The following is a 19,507-nucleotide window of genomic DNA, read 5'->3' as shown; positions in this document are numbered from 1 at the left end:
TAAGATAAGATGTGGCGGTCCGTGTGTGATTGACTGTGGGGCCACTGGGAACTTCATGGATTTGGCGTTAGCAAATAGATTAGGAGTGCCTGTAGTTTCTAAAGGAATTCCTGAACAAGTGAGGGCAGTGGATGGTACTCAATTAACATCTGGTTTGATTACACAAATGACGGATATTATAAGAATGAAAATTGGTGAGAAACATGAGGACATAGTATTTGAATTAATTGATGCACCACAGTTACAAATAATCTTAGGTATGCCCTGGTTAACATTACACAATCCAAATATTGATTGGGGAAGAAGAACAGTTGAATTCAAGTCAGAATTGTGTAGAGATCAATGTTTGATATTTCAGGATCAGATTCAAGAGGAAAAATCAATGGTTCAGGGAATTTGTTTAGCTGCAGGTGTAGTGCAGGAACATTTGATAGGCGCTGTGTCGGGAAACTTACCCGATTGTTATCAGGAGTTCAAAGATGTTTTTGACGAACAAGTAGCTAGTGAATTACCACCACATCATTCATTTGATTGTAAAATGGATTTAGAAGATGGTGCACCCATTCCGTGTGGACGTGTTTATGCATTGACTGAGAGAGAGAATGAATATTTGAAAGAATATTTGGTTTGATATTTAGCCAAAGGTTTTATTAGACATTCTCAGTCCCCGGCTGCTTCACCATTATTTTTTGTTCCCAAAAAAGACAAAACCTTGAGGGCATGCATTGATTATAGAGCCCTAAATAAGATCACTATTAAAAATAGATACCCTTTACCATTGATCTCAGTGATGCTTGATAGGATTCAAGGAGCAAAAATCTTTACTAAATTGGATCTTAGAGGAGCATATCAATTAGTAAGAATAAGAGAAGAGGATGAATGGAAAACAGCATTTAGAACCCGTTATGGTCTATTTGAGTATCAAGTCATGCCATTTGGCCTTTGTAATGCTCCTGCTGCATTTCAATTTTTCATCAATCAAGTTCTCCGAGAGTTTTTAGATGTGTTTGTAGTGGTATACATAGATGATATTCTGATATTTTCCAAAGACTTAAATGAACACAAAGAACATGTTAGTAAAGTATTAAATTAAGAGAAAATCAATTGTTCGGAAAACTAGAGAAAAGTCAATTTCACACTGAAAGAGTGGAATTTTTAGGATTTGTTTCATCTCCTGAAGGATTGGAAATGGATTCTGCTAAGGTAAAAGCTGTTAGAGATTGGCCTCAGACTAACTCAGTGAAAGACTTACAAAGTTTTAATCGGATTTGCAAATTTTTATCGTAGATTCATACAAAATATTTCTCAAATTATTTCCCCGATAACTAGATTACTAAAAAAGGGAGTAAAGTTTGAATGGACTAAAGAAGCTGAAGAGGCGTTTCAATTTTTAAAAGACAAGTTTGTGACGGGACCAATCCTATTACATCCTGATGTGGAACAACCATTTTTTCTGGAAACAGACGCCTCAGATTGTGCTATGGGGGTTGCGTTATCGTCATCAAGTAACTGGACAACTTCATCCTGTAGCATTTTTTTCTAAAAGTTTTTCTTCTGCTGAAAGAAATTATATAATTTCTGATCGAGAATTGTTGGCGATCAAGGCTGCTTTTATAGAGTGGAGACACTATCTTTTGGGTGCCAGACATCGAGTTACTGTATTGACCAACCACAGGAATTTAACATTTCTTCGCTCTGCAAGAACTCTAACTCCAAGACAATTACGTTGGTCATTGTTTTTTGCTGAATATGATTTTGTCATCTTATTTAAACCTGGACGTCAAAATGGGAAAGCAGATGCTCTGTCTCGATGAATTCCTGGTAGTTTGAAGAATGACCCTTGTGCACCAACGTCTTTACTTTCTGAGAAAAATGTTGTTATTGCAGGAACTGAGAAAATTCAAGATTTTCGTGAATCTATTTTGTCATTATGGACGGAAGAAGAATTGTTGAAATGGGTGTCAGAAGATTCAGAATGTCAGATTAAAGAAGGTTTACCTCTCTAGCACCTTTCTCTAGCAGGGTTAAAATTTCCTGCACAAGGAGCACATTCAGACTCTTCAAAGAGCGGTTCCCCGGTGGATTGTCCTAAGGTCTTCTTATAAAAGGAAGGCAGTAACTATGGGCTACGGTTTCCAGAGCCGAAGCATCTGAAGTAATGTCTCGCCATTCTTCTAGATGCTGAGACAGTCTGCCCCCCCCTCCACTAGTGAGCTGTAACTCAAGTCCTCAGGGTGGTTTTGTAGCGGCTGTTGCAGAGGCTGATGGTAAGGGGGCTGCTGCTTGAGCTGGCTTGGCACCTCTACCTCGTCCACCACAAGGGAATTTTCTTTGGCCTCTTGACTGGCCATTCCTCTCGCCCTTCCAAATCGTATTACCCAAATTGGCCCTATACAATTGACCTTTTGCACAATTGACCTAATTCTTGTGGTCCCAATTGACCTTCTGCACAATTGAACTTTATATTATTTTATATATGTATTGGGGTGGTTTTGGATTATAAATAATATAAGGGGATTGGATGGAGGGTTGAGGGGGTTTCCCCTTGCATATATGTCCTAATTGACCTTCTAAATTAGGTCAATTCTCCCGAGGTCAATTGTGAAAAGGTCAATTGCGATACAACCCTCCAAATGAGGAGTAGTAGGGAAAAGATCTACCCCTCCAAGGTTGAATGGGAAGAAAAGGCTGAAGTTGCCTAACAGCAGCGCCTAAAGATTGGCTGCCGCCTTCAAGGTCTGCAACTTCTCAAGGCTCTCGTCAGTCTTGTTGCCAAAAAGATGAGACCCGTCAAAGGGCAAGTTGAGAAGTCTAGCTTGCACATCAGGTGCAAAACCAGACTTCCTCAACCATGCAAATCTGCACATCACTGGGCTGGTAGCCATGGACCTGATGATGCTATCTGCAGAATCCTATCCCGATTGAAGGGATTCAGACATGGCTTTTTTGCTGGCCTTAATATTAGCTAGGAAGCCTTCTATTTTTTCCCCTCGGGAATTTACTCTGCCACCATAGAAACACACTTCAATAGAGTATACGTAAACTTTGCGAGGGCTCAAGTGGAGTTGGCAGATTTTAGTGCCATGGTCCCTGCGGAAAATAACTTTCTTGCCCATCCATCTATGCGCTTGTCGCCCCTATCAGGAGGGATGGTAAGGTACGCTGCTTGTTTTGAAGTAGCCGTAGCTGCCTGGATCACCAGACTCTCCGGAGTGGGGTGCTCCAACAGGTAGCCAGGGTCACTACTGGAAGGGCAGTATTTTTTGGTGAGATTCTTGTCGAGTGCCGGCTAAGTTTCCGCAGTCTCCCAATTCCTGCCCACACTTTTTTTGAAGTGCCACATGAAAAGGCAAATCTGGATCAGTAGGTGGACCCTTGTCCAGAACGTCTGTCAGATCGTCTTGGTCATAGGGTGCTGGTGGCCTACTCCAACCCAAATACTCAACCACTTTAGACATGAGCTGCCTATAAGAGGAGTCAGCATGATCTCCTGGTTATGGTTTTCTGAACTCCAGCTCTGGAGAGGTGTCAATTTCACTTGCATTGTGCACATTTTGATATAGATCTTGCATTCTGCTTTCCTCGGACATGTGGCATTCTGGTACATTAGGTATACCCTATTCCAGCCCAAAAGGGGTATCTTCACCATCTGAAGGTTCCTCCTCTGCAAATATAGAAGTGAGAGAATTGAAAAAGTATTTCTTTGGCAAAGGAGTATATTTTTTATTCTGGTTTTCTTAACCAGTGCCTTTTTTGGATGGACACTAGGCTCTTAAGGCCTAGCTGGCAAAAGTGACGCAGCTGGCATCAATGGCTTAGGTGTCGATGTCGACACTGGTATCGATGGCATCAACGGTTTAGTAGGGGGCCTGATGGGCATCATAGGCACCAAGGGCATCGAAGGCGTCGATGACCTCAACCTCTCCCCGTGTCTCGAGTGATCCTTCGATTTTCAGATCGAGGCCTTGAGGGCTCTCAATGCGGGTCACACCTTTTACCCAGGCTCAAGGGCACGCGAGTTTTAGGCTGAGACCTCTCCTTTCCGGCTTCCTTAGAAGGCTGTCGGAGCATGGCTTTGTTTTTCAAAAATGTTTAGCATTTCCACATGGAAAGCTTCCCATTCTGCGGGTGTTGACTTTTTTGAAGGGCAAGCAACCCTTTCGGGGGAACCATCAGACGAAGACGTCAACAAAGGTGACCTGCGGTGCCTCTTCTACGAAGAAGAAGAGTTGCGGGAACCACTCTTTGACCTAGAACCCTTCGCCTTCTTCCTCTGAGGAGAGTCACCTCTTGACTCATCTGTCGAAGGCCCAGCAGGTCGGGGGTTAGGGGACTTGGAAACCTTTCCTACCTTAAGCTTCCCCTTTCGTTCCCTCAAGGCTCCCCCCCCCCCCCCCCCATCCCCCATCATGGACTGGCACTTGGAACAAGCGCTCGTATCGTGGTCCTCCCCGAGGCACCACAGGCAGAATTGATGCAGGTCGGTTAGGGACATCGTCGATCCGCAATCTCTGCATTTTTTTTAAACCGGACGTAGGTGTCGACAAAGAAGACATAATTGTTGAGTTTTGTCGAAACAATCGCTCGAGTAATAACGAACTGTCACAAGTATGAGGCGTGCCGAATTTCTCATAAAGCAAACACATTTGCGGAAATACGGAACTGAGGCCAACAGGCGCCGCGTGTGCTACATATACCCTCTGACGACATCACCCTCAACGTAGGCCTTTGAGCAACATCAACTCGATCGACGCACAGCGCCCTCTGACAAACTTTTTTTCCGCTGGTGAGGTGGTTGGCGTCGTCTTGAGATGGCGTGCAGAACTATTCAACTGCAGCTGGTGCAGCCTTCCGTCAACATGCCTTATTAGCCACGCCAGCCACAGTGCTGGCCTTCTATTGGTGCAGCACACACGCACTACGTGTCTCCTAAGAGCTACATAGTGTGTGTTTACTGAACCAATGAGGGTCCATATTTTCTCCAGCCCAGCAAGGCAAAAACGTTCCTAATGGAGGGAGGCTGTTGCTGCTTGTGGGCCGCCCTCCATTAGCAATGTCTTTAACCCTGGCGGGCCGGATAAAGCAACATGCTGTGCCGCACTTGGCCCACAAGTTGTGCACCCATGCTTTAGGGTTATATTGGAAAGTTGGTTTACAAGGAAGATGTTATGGCCTGCTTAAGTAGGACACCAGGAGACAGCGCAACATTACCTGGAGAAGGACACCAGGGCCACAATGTCCAGCAGAAGTTCCAGTGAGTAGAAGATCAGGAGAATGACGTTCATCACTGCCTCCAGGCGCAGTACATAGGTCTGCAGCAGCAAGTAGTACACAGCCATCATGGCAGCTGGGAACGTCAGGCCCACGCTGATGAGAACATGCAGCTTCCTCTCCGTCAAGTTCCCTTTAGAGCCTGCAGCAAACAAACAGGAAAAGAAGTGCACCAACATGATATGCTGCTTCAGATATACCCCGTATATAGCAGGAGGCGTAAAAGATAAGGTGAAAGAAGGAGAAACCAACCCACCCAATACCACTTTTAATTATCTGCCTGGTCACCGTCCCAACTTATTTTAAACTCCTATATTGCATCCCAGCCTTTTCTTTCAAGAAACTAACACCCTTTCACGTGACTACCGTTACTGACCAATAAGGTGTACCGACCACGAGAACACAGTATGATATGGCATTTATAACGCACCTATACACTCAAGGCACGAGAAAAAGGTGGCCCTATAAGTAGGCATGCAGGCACACTGAAGATTCTGGATAGATTTAATTTATCGAATGCCATGATATGTATTGCGAAAAATGTCCCTAGACAAAATAGTCTACACTGACCCTTAAATACTTGTTAGCCTTTGTAACCCTGGTAAGGCTTATAATGAGTACACAACAATTGCAGTTCATAAAATATGTGCTACTGAACCATTTCATTTTTATTAAGGAACAAGTTACTTACCTGTAACTGTTCTCCAGCATGGGTCTGGCATGGATTCACATGCTCATGAATATTCCCCGTCATCAGGCTGGGAATCCTCGGTAAAGAAAAAAAAATATCAGTATCAGTTTCGTTTCTGATCTGTCTTTCTTAGTAGTAACTGGTCTCTGGGTCATACTGCCCCCAGCCAATGACTGCCCTCTCCATAAGCCCCGCCCCTGGCAGCCATCCTCAGATTTGGTAGCACGTAAAGTGGCAGTATGACCAAGTGAAGAGCCGCAGAGGGGTATGAGGGAGGGTTCGCATGCGAATCCATGCCAGACCCATGCTGGAGAACAACAGTTACAGGTAAGTAACTTGTTCCTTCTCCAGCATGGGGTCTGGCATGGATTCACATGCTCATGAATATAAGAATACATAGCAGCACACACCTGCACAACCACGGGAGGTGGCAAAGGCTCAATATAACCATCACAAACTCAACATTAAGCAACTCTTACCTCCTCACCAGGCCCACCTTAAGGCGAACAGGTTGCGCAGCACTGCTTGGCCGACTCTGGACTCCTCCCTGGAATCCCAGTCGACGCAGTAGAATCTCGTGAAGGTGTGCGTCGACCTCCACGTAGCAGCCCTGCAGATGTCCAGCAGGGGCACACCAGACAAGAACGCTGTGGTAGCAGCGATCGCTCTGGTCGAATGGGCTCTCGGACGGCCGGGCAATGGTCGGTTTGCCAACCGGTGACAGTGCATGATGCAGCCGGAGAGCCATCTGGAAATGGAAGCCTTCGAGAGGGCCTTCCCTTGGTTCACAGGTCCAAAGTTCGCAAACAGCTGTGACGTCTTCCGAAAACTCTTCGTGCGGTCCACGTAGAACTTCAGCGCTTTAGCTACATCCAGCGAGTGCAAAGTCCTCTCAGCCGGCGACGGGAAGAAAACTGGTAACACCAAGGGCTCATTGAGATGGAAGTCTGACGGCACCGTGGGCATAAAGGAGGGGTGCGACCTCAGCACCACCCTCGTCTCGTGAAAAGTCAAGTATGGAGGCTAGAGCCTGGATCTCTCCCACCCGCCGTGCGGAGGTGATGGCCACAAGAAATGCTGTCTTCCACGACAGGAACTTCAATGGTGCTGAATGCAGAGGCTCGAATGGTGGCCCCATGAGCTTGGTCAGCACCACGTTGAGCTCCCACGCCGGGGCCCGAGCCTTCACCGACTGGAACGAATGGAACAGTCCTTTCATAAATTCCTTCACCAGGCGATGAGACCACAGGGATGGCCGTCCTGTAGTTCTGGTGTTTCGGGAAATCGCTGCCAGGTGCATCTTGATGGAAGCATGCGCTAGTCCCGCCTTGGCCAGCGACAGTAGGTACGGTAGCACTTGAGGGGCCGTAATCCGTAGAGGGTTAATCTGTGCACGGCACCAGACAGAGAACCTCTTCCACTTGTGTCCATAGCACCTGAGAGTTGAGGATGCCCTGGCCTTTGCAAGAACCTCCTTGCAGTCAGCTGGGATATCGTACCCTCCAAACTCTAGTGCTGCAGGAGCCAGGCCTGCAAGTTCAGCGACTCCGGGTCGTGATGAAGGATGGTGCCTCCCTCTCTGCAGAGAAGATCTGCGTCTGTTGAAAGTTTGACTGGTGGGGACGCTGACAAGTCCAGAAGGTCCGGGAACCAGATCTGTCTCGGCCACGCCGGTGCGACGAGGATCATCCTGCACCGGGACCTCTTGAGTTGGTTGATGAGTCGGAGCAGCAACAGCAACGGAGGGAAGGCATACAGGAACAGGCCGTCCCAGGGGAACAAGAAAGCATCGCCCATGCTCCTTGGCTGGGGAAACCTGCTGGCGAACCTCTGGCACTTGCAGTTCGTCGCAAACAGGTCGATCTGGGGTTTGCCCCATCACTGGAAGATTAGATCCACTGGGTCCTGGCGTAGTTCCCACTCATGGCACGAGCGCAGCTCCCTGCTGAGTAAGTCGGCGATGGTGTTTTTTATCCCTGCTAGATGAAAGGGCACCAGAAACATCCCCTGGGGAACGGCCCAATGCCACAGATCCTGGGCTTCCTTGGATAGGGCTGGGGATCTGGTTCCTCCGGATGTAGAACATCGTGGTGGTGGTGGTGTTGTTGGAGAAGATCCTCACCACCTTGCCCTTGAGGGACGGGAGGAATGACCCGAGGGCCCAGAACACTGCTCAGAGCTCCAGTATGTTGATGTGGAGCGGCCTCTCCCCCGGGAGCCAAAGGCCTCTCGCGTGAAGGTCTCCGGTGTGCGCTCCCCACCCCTCCAGGGAGGCAACCGTCATCACCGTCACCTGGTGTGCTGGGGTCTGAAAGTCTGTGCCCGCCGCGAGGTGCGCGCGGGTGCCCCACCACCGAATTGCTTGGCGGAAAACCTCGTTGAGCGAGATCCTGTCCTCGAAGCTGCCCGCCACTTGCATCCAACGGGCGTCGAGGAACTCCTGTAAGGGACGCATCTGAAGCCTGCACAGGCGCACCAGATAGATGCACGAGGACATCATCCCGAGAAGGGACTTGATGGACCTCACCCTGGCCACGTCCGTGGCCAGCAGACGCACCTTGCCCAGGATGGTCTTCGTCCTTTCCTCCAACGGCGAGGCCAATTGCGCTACTGTGTCGAGCTTGGCTCCCAGAAACAGTGCGACCTGCAACGGGACCAGGTGGGATTTGGGGAAGTTGATGGAGAATCCCAGGTCCGTGAGCAGCCGGACGGTCTTCGCTGTGTGTTCGACGGCGAGTTCCCTTGTCCTTGCTCGGATGAGCCAAACGTCCAGGTAGGGGTAGATGTGGATCCCCTGCAGGCGCAACCGCGCCGCCACCGGTGCTAGGCACTTGGTGAATACCCTGGGCGCCGACTTCAATCCGAATGGGAGGGCCTTGAACTGGTAGTGTCATCCTTGGACTACGAACCTGAGAAACATTCGGTGTCCTTTTAGAATGGGGATGTGAAAGTATGCATCCTCCAAATCCAACGACAATAGGAAGTCGGTTTCCTCCAGCTGGCCCAGCACCTGATGGAGGGTGACCATTGTTACGCTCACCTGGTATCCACAGGGACGCCACCCAGCCTGGTTACTCACTGGTATGCTTCTCAGCTTTGCCCTGATGTGGTTTGCGGGGAAGGTTCTGCCTGAAAATACAGGAGGACTGTGTTCAAGACTGACCGACTGGGGTAAGTATCCTCCCTCCACCCACGTATGATTTCAGTCCCTCTGGCGCCCTCTCCTCACTTTGTGGTAGAATTAGGCGTGCTCTCCGTCCTGCCTTCTTTGCAGGGGCGCGTTGTCTCTCATGGGCGAGTCCGGTCCAGTTACTTCACTGACGCGGCCCGTTTGATATTGTTCAGGTAGGTCTTATTGCAGTTCTTTAGTTTTGTTGCTATCCTGCATGCTTTTCTTCATTTAAAATGTCTCTTTTCTCCCTTAGGTATGCAGAGTTTCAGCGCGGCGAACTGGCTTGGTTGAGCCCCGCTGATTAATGATGGCGCATTAAGAGCGCTATGATGCGGTAAGTAAGCGCTATGCGCAGCGCGTCGAAGTCTTGCCTTTGCTAACATGTATTTTCCTTCCTTGTAGGTTGCGGTGTTCTTCAGCGCGAGTTGAATGTCTGGAGTGGTGCCAGCCGAGAGGCGACCAGCCAGGTAAGCCTTTTGAGCAGTTCGTAATTTGTAAAAGGACTCTACTGCTTTCTTTAATGTTGCCTCCATCTTCTTCTTTCAGGGCATTCTGTCCGGGAGGCGTGCAGATTTGAGGAAGCGGTTCTCTGTTTAAAGATGAAGACTGCAGGTAAGATGCTGCTGCTAATGATATTCCTTTTGTCTCCTTGCAGGTTCTGCTTCTCCGAGGTTCGAGGGAATAGCTGGACACGGTGAGCGTCACGTTGCAAGCTGCAAAGTAACGCCAAGCGTGTTGCCTTGCTCGGGTGTGGTTTAAATAGCCCCAACAAAATAGCCCAGGTAAAGTGGTCCCTACTCTACCACACCCAAAACACTAGACCGCATAGCTTGGGTCTTAGGAACCAAGCTATGTGCATGCCTACATGACAATACAATAAAGTAGTTCCCAAGCACATTGTTTTTCATGGTGTATGAGACTGGCACCAAAGGAGCCAGGACTGGTCCCATGAGGGCTTTTGAAGAGGATGCCAGGCTCTAGAGGCCCAAGTCCTGACTCCACCTGGCCAATGGGTTTGCCAGAGGGGGTTTTGGGCAAGGGTCATGACAACCATCCGGAACTTCTGTGCCTTGGTGTATTTATTTAGTCGATGCAGGTCCAGGATGGGACGCCATCCTCCTGTCTTCTTTCTGACAAGTAAGTATCTTGAGTATACTCTGGAGCCCCGGAGCCTCTTTGGGACGAGCTCGATGGCTCCTTTCTTGAGCATCGCCCTTAACTCTAACAGCAGTTGAGGGATGTGGTTTTCCTTCCTGGCCACGGGAGGAATGCAGGGGCACTTCTTTAGAAATTCAAGAGTGTGCCCGTGGGCCAGGGCATCCAGCACCCAATGGTCGGTGGAGATGGACTGCCATGCGCTGATCAACTTAGTCAGCCAGCCTCCCACCGGGGTGCTCCGGCGGGGGGCCTGGCGCAACGGCCGGTTCAGTCTTGCTTGGCAGCGGCCTTGCCACCCTGGCCTCCCTGGCGACGACAGCGAGATCCACCTGACTTGCCTCGTCCCCTGTAGGCTTCCTGCGACGAGGAGCGGGCCGCCTGACGGTATGTCGAGGAGCCGCCGAAAACATTTGGAGGCACCTTGCTTGCCTCTGGAGCTCCAAAAGGACGGCCGTTGTTGCTGCAGAACTCCCAAGGCCCGAGCAGTCTCTGTGTCGGTCTTGATGGCCTGCAGTGACTCATCCACTGTCTTCCCAAACAGATGGTTGCCGTCGAAGGGCACATCCAAAACCTTGGCTTGCACGTCTTGGAGGAAACCCATCGCCTTGAGCCACCCCCGCTGTCTAAGGCAAACGCTGTTGCCCAACTGGCAGAAACCAGTAACCGGTGTCGGCAATGTCCGTGGCTACCGTTATGGAGTGGTCTGACACCACCTCACCTTCCTGTAGGATCACCAGGGCCTCTGCCCTCTTGTCGGCTGGTAGAAAGTCCAACAGGGGGGCGATCTTGTACCACAACCCACTGTCGTAGGAGGGCCACAATAGCTAGGGCGTTGGCCGCCTTAATCGTCATCACCGCCGACGAGATGACTCGTCCCAGGGCGTCCCGTTTCTTTCACTCGCCGTCCAGTGGGGAAGTCGAAGTTGATGCCGATGCCCACCCCCCCCGCTTTCTTCTTGGCTGCCGCCGAGACAACCAAATCCGGGGTCGTTTGAGCCCCAAGGCACAAAGGGGCGGCCTCGGGGACCCGGTACTTCTTCTCATACCGGTCCCTCTTGGCAGGTGTCATGGATGGGTTCTTCAGAAGAACAAGTCCCTCGGCCCAGATGTCATTCAGCAACGGCACCACAAGGACCGTCTTCCTTTTGGCCTTGCGCCGTTGTTAGAGGAATCCTTCCTTCTTTTGTTCTTCGGGGCAGAGCTGGAAAAGCTCGGATGCCCTGGCAATCATGGCGTGGAAGGAGCCAATTTAGTCGGGCGTGGAGGCCCGAGGAGATGGTGATTGGAGGTCCTTCCCGTCGTCACCACCATCGTCATCCGTCCCCGTCATGGCCGTGTCGGTTCCCGTGTCATCCCCAAGGATAGGGGAAGGAGACAAAGGCTGAGAAGGCCATGAGGGCTGGAAGGGCGGGGGTGGATGAACTCTCCTCTTGTTTGGAGGGCTTCCCGACAGGCCCGGTTCCGCTGGGTCATCCGTTGGGGGTAGGGGCAATCTCGTCCTCATCTCCGTGCATAAGTTTTGGATTGCCATCGAAATGGCCACTGAGTTGTCCTGTGGCTCGGGTTGCGACGGGCGCGATGGTTGCTCCTCCTCCACGGGAGCCTCGTCGGCGCCACGTCACTTTCTTAATCCGCCTTGTCGGGATTCCTCCCGTGGGACGGGGCCTCCCCAAACTTCCTGTTGAGGCCCTCCACGACTTCCACCAACTCCTCCTCGGAGGCTGTGTCCGTGACCGTAACAGCCACCGCCCCCCCTCTTTTTCCACCGGGGTCTTTGATGGGCTGAAAAGAGGATTCCCTCCGCGGTGGCAGGGAAACTCTGGGCCCCACTGGGGTAGCCTCCACAGGCTTCGCCAGGGCCGTCGCGACTACCTCGGTAGAGGCCTTAGCCGGGTGAATCAAGGCCTTCACCACCTTCGCGCTCGAGGCCTTCACCTTGGGGGGAGGGTCACCGCCTCGCTCCCCCTCGGCTGGTTCCTTCGAGATCGACCGGGGCCTCTCCAGAAGCTTAGCCGGGTTCTCTGACTTTCTCTTCCGAGCCAGAGTGTTGGCTCGTGGTTGATGGCGCCGGTGAAGGTGCGCCCTGCCTGGCAGCCGAGGAGCTCGACCGTTCGGCGCTCCCGGTGCTTTGCCTGCTGTTGGGCCCCCGTCACCGGAGCGCCCTCACAGGACTTAGAAGACCGCTCAGACTTCTCACCTGCTGGGCGCCTTCCAGTTGGCGAGACGGATCCGACGATCCCTCATAGTCCGATCCATCATGTTCATGCAAAACGCACAGTCCTTCTCCACGTGCGTTTTGTCTCTGTGTTCAAGGAGGACGAGCATTCGAGATGCCTCTACTGCCTTCACATTCTGTAATCCGCATCCAGGGCAGTTCCTAAACAGCTTGGATCCGGGTGTCAAGCTTCCTTTCTTCTGGGCCATGTCCATGAGGTAGGCCTCAGAAACTTCTGGAATCCTCCAAGAAGCGTAACTCGACGAAAACTTCGCCCTTAAGGGGCGTAGAAAATTCCGAAACGGGACCCCACTGATCTGAAGTAGAAACGGTGGAGCTTGAGGCTCAATTGACCGAAAAAAAGGAGATAAATCTCTTGAAAAAAAACACAAAACGCAGTAAAAGCTCGAGAGGACTCCCAACACTTGAAAGTGCGGTAAAAATCTGAGGATGGCTGCTAGGGGCGGGGCTTAGGGAGAGGGCAGTCATTGGCTGGGGGTAGTATGTGTCAGAACCAACGCTGAAGAATCCTGCATGAGTGAAGCTGGTCCTCTGAACCCCCCAAAGCCTGCCTGCCCAACAATCCTTTAACAGTAAAACTACTGGACAGGCAAACCCAAGGGGAAAGGGGAATTGGATTGAGAGAAAAGAGACAAGTCTGGAACTCTCTGGAACTCCTACTGCTGGCACTTCTGTCTGTCTTCGCAGGAAAGATCTGGTATTATTTTTCAGTAGTGTTCCTAAAATAGAAATGCAGTCTTAGAATACCTTTTTCTATTTCTCTACAATGACTAACCTTCTGATTACTAGATTCTATTACCTGTAGCCTAAGCTCGAATTGCCGTTAGGCTATTTAATTTCTAAAGTGGTTATGTAGCAATATTGTAAGTAGTCTGCTGTAATTCGATTGTTGACAATGTAGTTTCACTTATCTTTTCTTCTAGCCACCACGAACGTCCTTGTACTATATTGGACGAAGATGATGTTATTTTGTAACGGAGGACAAAATCGGAAGAATTCTGCTTCATCTAAAGGCGTCAAATATTTTCGAACATCCTCTGTGAAGAAACGCACTCGTATTGAAGAAATAACGAATTCCAAGATGGCCGTGACGCTTGAACGACGTTGTTAGGTCCTTTTTTCTAATTGCGTGCATCCAAATACACTTGTACGTGCTCGCGAGCAATACAGACCCGACTCGCGCTCGTAGAAAATGAAGTTTACGTGCACGCGAGCAAAACAAACACGACTCGCGCTTGTAAAAAATGAAGTTGGTACTTTTTAATTTTTAAACATTAGAAACACGGCGCATAGAACCGCGCGCCTTATTAGTGGTTACTAAATAACAAAATACGCGCTTACCATCTTATTAAAGTTAATCAGTCTTACAAATTATTGTTCCAATTTCAGTAGAGAAACTAACATAAATTGTCATATGAATCCCAATAAATTAATCTCTAAAGATCCAAAAGTTCACTTAGCTTTGTCTTTTACTGGATGACTGGATACAGCTGCTCAGCATCAAAGTCACTTGCAACTAGTTTCTGGAAACAGTTGCTCAGCTTCAGAGTCACTTGAAACTAGTTTCTTTCTTCTACTGCAGTCTTAATCAAACTTGAATACTATGTTAAATGTTAAGCTATAATACTGTAATCTACCACTTATGTGGAAATAAACCTTATCTATTGAAGCTAACTAAAACATGACCTACTCTGGTAGAAACTTTAATGAAAGGCAGTTTAGAACCAATTAGAACATTCCACAATGACAACAATGCTGCCTGCAGTAAAATAAACCAATCACTGCTGAGAAAGTGTTGCACCATCTTGGCTTGGGAGAATCTCATCTTTCTAATTGGAAAAAGTAGTTAAGGAAACATGAACAAATCTTTTAGTGAAATGTTCTACCCTCACACCTGGAATGATTTAAATAATTCAGTACTTTAACAAACCTCTCTTTCTAGCTTTCCAGGAATAATAGCTGTAACTTCTAAAAGGACCCTTGCAAATGTGAGGTACAAAATGTGAAAACCTGACAGTATGACCCAGAGACTTGTGATTGGTTACTACTAAGAAAGACAGATCAGAAACGAAACTGATACCGATTTTTTCTTTACCGAGGATTCCCAGCCTGACGACGGGGAATATTCATGAGCATGTGAATCCATGCCAGACCCCATGCTGGAGAACTGTTAAATCCACATTGTTGTGACAAATGCACAATTATCAAACAAACTGAACTGTCAATTGAGTTGCATGGTGCACCACCCTAACCTGCGTACACGTGTTTTGTACTACTGAGCTTCTTTGGAACAATTAGGCTTGGCCTAATATAAATTTATGATCCTTAGTATGGAATTGATACAGACAAAAAAAGTTTCACAGATTAAATAATTCTATTGCAAAAGTAGTTGGCCTTGTTCAAGTTACCCTGGCACCTACACCTTTAATGCAGCTCTGAAGTTCTGTGGGTTCAATATATTGCCAACAAGGCAGGTATGACTTCTAAATTCAAACTGTTTTGGATATATGCATAAAGTGCAGTTACTGTGTTTTAAATCGCAGCAATTTTAGTCGCTGCTATTTTCAACGTGGTGTTTTTACCCCAGCCATTTTCGGCATGCGGGTTTGTGGGGATTAGTGTTATTCCTTATACAAATCCACATCATTTCACCAATCTGATTTTGCATAGATACCCGTTAGGATGCTCCGGACAGGACTGGCTCCATGACATTTCGACACGACATCCCACCCCTTTCCCCGGATTTCAGCAAAAGTTAAAATTTGTTTGTGGGTTTGTGGCCTACCGACGAAGCCACAAACCATGTTCACCAGGAAGGGAAGCAAAAAATGTAGGAGTGGCAAATGGCCCTGAAAGGCAAAGGTGAAAGCAGGAAGCATTCCAGCATTTTCAAAATGTTTGCTGCATCAGGTGAAATTACTTTTCCAGAGGATTTTTGCGAGATGGTGCCTGCCGACAAAGCTGTAAACCATGTTCACCAGGAAGGGAAATAATCTTGTCCCGACATGAGGAATAAAACCATGTTTCAAGGCCATAAAATGCACGATGTGCAGGATATTTGCATTGAAATGCATCGCAATGATCTGAACCACGTTTTGGTAAGGCAGAACAGCGACTTCAAGGATCATTCATTTTCAAAAATTAATCTAAGTGTTATCAAGTCTGTCTACAGAACCCGTTTGGAGAATGGGTATTTTTGCAAGTAATATATAGACAAGTTGTGTGTTTGTCTAGGGGTTTTCCAGGTGGTGGGTTAGATGGGGGATTGAGGGTGGAACCCTCCCAATAAAAAAAAAAATGTTTTTTAAAAAAAACAATTTGCCAACAACGGATGGGGGAAAACACAACAGTGAAAATAGCCGAGAATAAAACCTGTGAAACCATAAAGTGTGTTGAACTGGAACCACTTATAAATCAAATGCTTCGATCTTGGTGTGCATTTCATATTGGTTGCAAAAGCTATATTTTGGTTCCTCTCATTCTCTTGCCCCTCTTTTATGGATAAATAGGATGCTTGGGTATGAACTGGTAATTTGCAGGTATGGTATGATACGATAATGTATATGGTATGTTTATCTGAATACCATTACTTTTGAATGTAAAGCGTTTTTTTTTATAAAAATGGTACATTTGTTTCTAGTTTATAAAAAATGAAAAACTTTTAAAACAACTTTTTAAAAAGCTATTATAAAACGATGGGATCTTATGACTCAATTTTCGATCATAGCTGCGGCCAATGCAACTGTATCGGAGTACTCTTCTTTTGTTAACCAAGAACTGCTGTGCCAGTGTATCTTTACTCCTCACAATAGCAGAGTCCAGTCTACTTTTCATGGTCGTTCTTCAAAACAGCGGCTTTAAAGATATGAGCTCTTTCACAGTGAGGACAGCTGACTGAGTAGGGTAATGTCTTTGTAGAAAGCCATTTATGAAAAACTTCGAAAACGTTAGATAAGAGGTAAGGTCTTTCAGGCTTCAGTCGTAACAACCTGTAACAAACACTCAAGGGTCAGCAGACACCATATTTTTCTCAGGAAAGGTTTAGCAATACATATATTTTTTGGCACAGAGCAAAGTGCCTCACTCTAAGACTTATTCTGCAGCATAGCCTACATATTCAAAATAAACAGGTTATCACAGGGCGCTGTGACAGATGGCATGAATGAAGAAAAAAAGCCTGGAGGACGTTTCAAGGATTTTATTAATAGAATCATAAAGGCATGGATGATTCTTGGGGTAAGAGAAAAAAAATGCACCAGCTGGAAAAAAGGTACAGGAAGTGGTTGTAGGGATGTTCCTCTCTCGCTCACCTCCACGTGGGATCCCCACCCTTTTCCAGCCATCCGTAATCCCAGGTTAGTGCTATGGCTCGGTAACCCCTACTGTGTTTGCTAAATTGCTCTAAGGGGGGGGGGGGGGGGGGGGGAGTGTCCCTGAGACGTTGGCCATCTGATTCCCTCAGGGACGTCCTACCAATCCCTACACTAGCGATGGTTAGTGCTAATGGTTGGGTATACGTGCTGCCTGATCGGATAACCCCCTTCTCTTTACTAGTCTACTACTCACCCCTACTCTCCTCCGTCCTACGAACTCTGCCTACCTTCTCTTTACCACGCTATTAGAAGTCTTCCGGCTTTGCTCCCATCACAACTAATAAAACTCAGGGATATGGTGCCCTGCTCACCCCTTTCGCTATGCAAGCAACTCAGGGATATCGTGGCCTGCACACAAGGGACGTAATTTCACCAAAATGCAAGGGGTAGCAGAAGTGATACTCATGACCCTTGACCGATGAGGACATCACAGAAAGTGATGTCATTTGACCCCACCCCAAGTGGCATCACAGGAAGTGATGGCACACAACCTTTCACCGCTTGACAAAACAGGAAGTGGCATCACATAGCATTGTTCCTCAGTAGACTAATAAAAATATGGTTACAATATCACTAATACGATATATATTTCATACAAGAATGGATCAACACATGTATCGTTATTATCAGTGTGTATAGGCCCATATTACCAAATTACTGTTGAATGCAAGCAGAAGTCCAGGGCCAAATGATACCATGCAAGGGAAAGAAAAAATACATGTGGCTGTTGCATGAAATGAAGTTGCGTCGACAAATTCAACCCTTACAAACGGAGCCAGAACCAAGCAAATGTTGTCATCCCATGTCAGGATATGCACAAAAGATTGTAGCAGGTTAGCTATATTTACAGGTGTTGGAAGTTTTCCGAAGCATTTTTGTTTGTTGACAGTTCTCACATATGGAGTGTGGCAAGGAACACAGAGAGAGACCCTTATTCGTTTCCTCCCCTTTGGCTCCACACCACACAGAGACTGAGCCAAAATAATGAGACACGGCCTGCTACAAGCCCACATTACCCACTAGCAGTTGTGTGTGGTCTGTGGTGGCTGCACGAATATGTGCTGTGTTCCCATATAAGAACATGCGCATGTTGGCTTTAATGCCAGTAATGGTACTAGAAGAAAACATCTAGGCTGGCTCTGCCAGAATGCCAGTAACCCCACATAACATACTCCTGCTGGCTTTGGCATTAAAAATGTGCCATAATAAGAAAACATGTCCAAACTGACTATAAAGTCCCCAGGACCATTAAGCAAGTGCCTGGCACCCACCATGGAGCCCCACACGGCCACAATGCAGGTCTTCCTCTCCTTTCTCCCCTTCATGCTGTTCCGGCTCAGCCTAGGAGTAAGCTCCAGAGAAGACACTCAGTTTATGCAGCAGGACTTTTGGGGGCAGCAGCAGACGGCTGGCAGGTGCAACTGCTGTCCCGCTACATGGTGAACCTTTGTCGGAGCTTACAGAAGGCACAAAGGGAGGACAGCGCACAGGAGCCCACGGCCCAGGGGCGGACATCGTCTGGCTCGTCAAGGCTAAATGTAAGGGCCTACTTTTAGTATATATTACCCAGTTCAGAGACCATCATGAGAAAAGTTGGCTCAGCTGCTACATGCTACTCTGACCAGCAGGTTGCACGGCTGCAGGAACATTAACCCCCATGCGCTTTGGTGGCGTCGCCACTTGTGATCGGTTTACTATACATACTTTCTTGCAGCATGTACATGGACTACTTGAGCGATCTTGCTGTGGGAGCAAGCTTCCTGGGACGTGCACACGTATCCCTGAACATAATTCCACGTGAATTATTGCAATGGGGCATGGCAGCATGCACATTCTTCACCCACTAGTTTATTTTCACTAGGAACGAATCATGTTTCTTTTCTCCTTAATATATAGACGTTGGATTCCAGACTTTGGCAGATCGGTGAATAAGGTTACAGGTGGAGAACGACGTCTTGCACACGATCAGGACTGGCCTTTGCCAAGTGGGGAAGCCAAGATTAGAGCTCGGACGTCCTGGTTTCATGGTACACTACTAATACAAACTCCTCTTGGTGATTCAGAAACGCAGGATGGGCCATAGATGTCCTGAAAACTCCAGGCAACCGACGAAGCACTATGTACACACTGCTTCTATTTAAGTATTTCTCTGCAACAATCGGAGTCTCTTTCTGACAGGTGTATATCGTGTAATCCATTTCTAAATGCGTAGGTTCAAAAGACAGCTTTTAGGTTTTATACATAAATGTTATGTTAACGGTACTTATATAGTGCACCGTCACCAACGGAATTGGTCCCCTGGCGCTCGGGAGGATCTGTAAATGAGAAGGTGGGATGGGTTAGTAAGGCGAAGAGGGAGTAGGATAGTGAGAGGGGTGGTGTACTGTTGACAGCTTCAACTCGGTAGACACCGGGTGCTGAGCTTTGCTGCGAGTACTGGATCGGTGTCAGTCCGCGTGTGCTGTTGGTGCGACTTGTGTTGTTGCAGTGTGGTGAAGTGCGTGCAGCTTGTTGTGCAGGAGATGGTTGTGAGAGATTTTTTTAAGTGTGCAGAGAGTTTGAGTTTATATTGGTTAGTGGGTTATGGGACATTGAACATGCAAGCA

General features: G+C 48.0%; 1 protein-coding gene across 1 annotated transcript in view; it reads right to left on the bottom strand.

Moving 5' to 3' along the window:
• The window catches only part of TMEM216 (transmembrane protein 216), a 180,883-nt gene that overhangs the window by 25,767 nt on the left and 135,609 nt on the right, over positions 1 to 19,507 (bottom strand). The window contains exon 5 of the mRNA XM_069623871.1: positions 5,212 to 5,413. Coding sequence (XP_069479972.1) covers positions 5,212 to 5,413 — 202 coding nt within the window. The remainder of the gene's footprint in view (positions 1 to 5,211; positions 5,414 to 19,507) is intronic.

The sequence above is a fragment of the Ambystoma mexicanum genome, chromosome 11, assembly GCF_040938575.1.
Source record: "Ambystoma mexicanum isolate Mex_15411 chromosome 11, UKY_AmexF1_1, whole genome shotgun sequence".
Taxonomy (NCBI): domain Eukaryota; kingdom Metazoa; phylum Chordata; class Amphibia; order Caudata; family Ambystomatidae; genus Ambystoma; species Ambystoma mexicanum.
The sequence above is the reverse complement of the archived record's forward strand: the minus strand, read 5'-3'. Positions and strand labels throughout refer to the sequence as shown.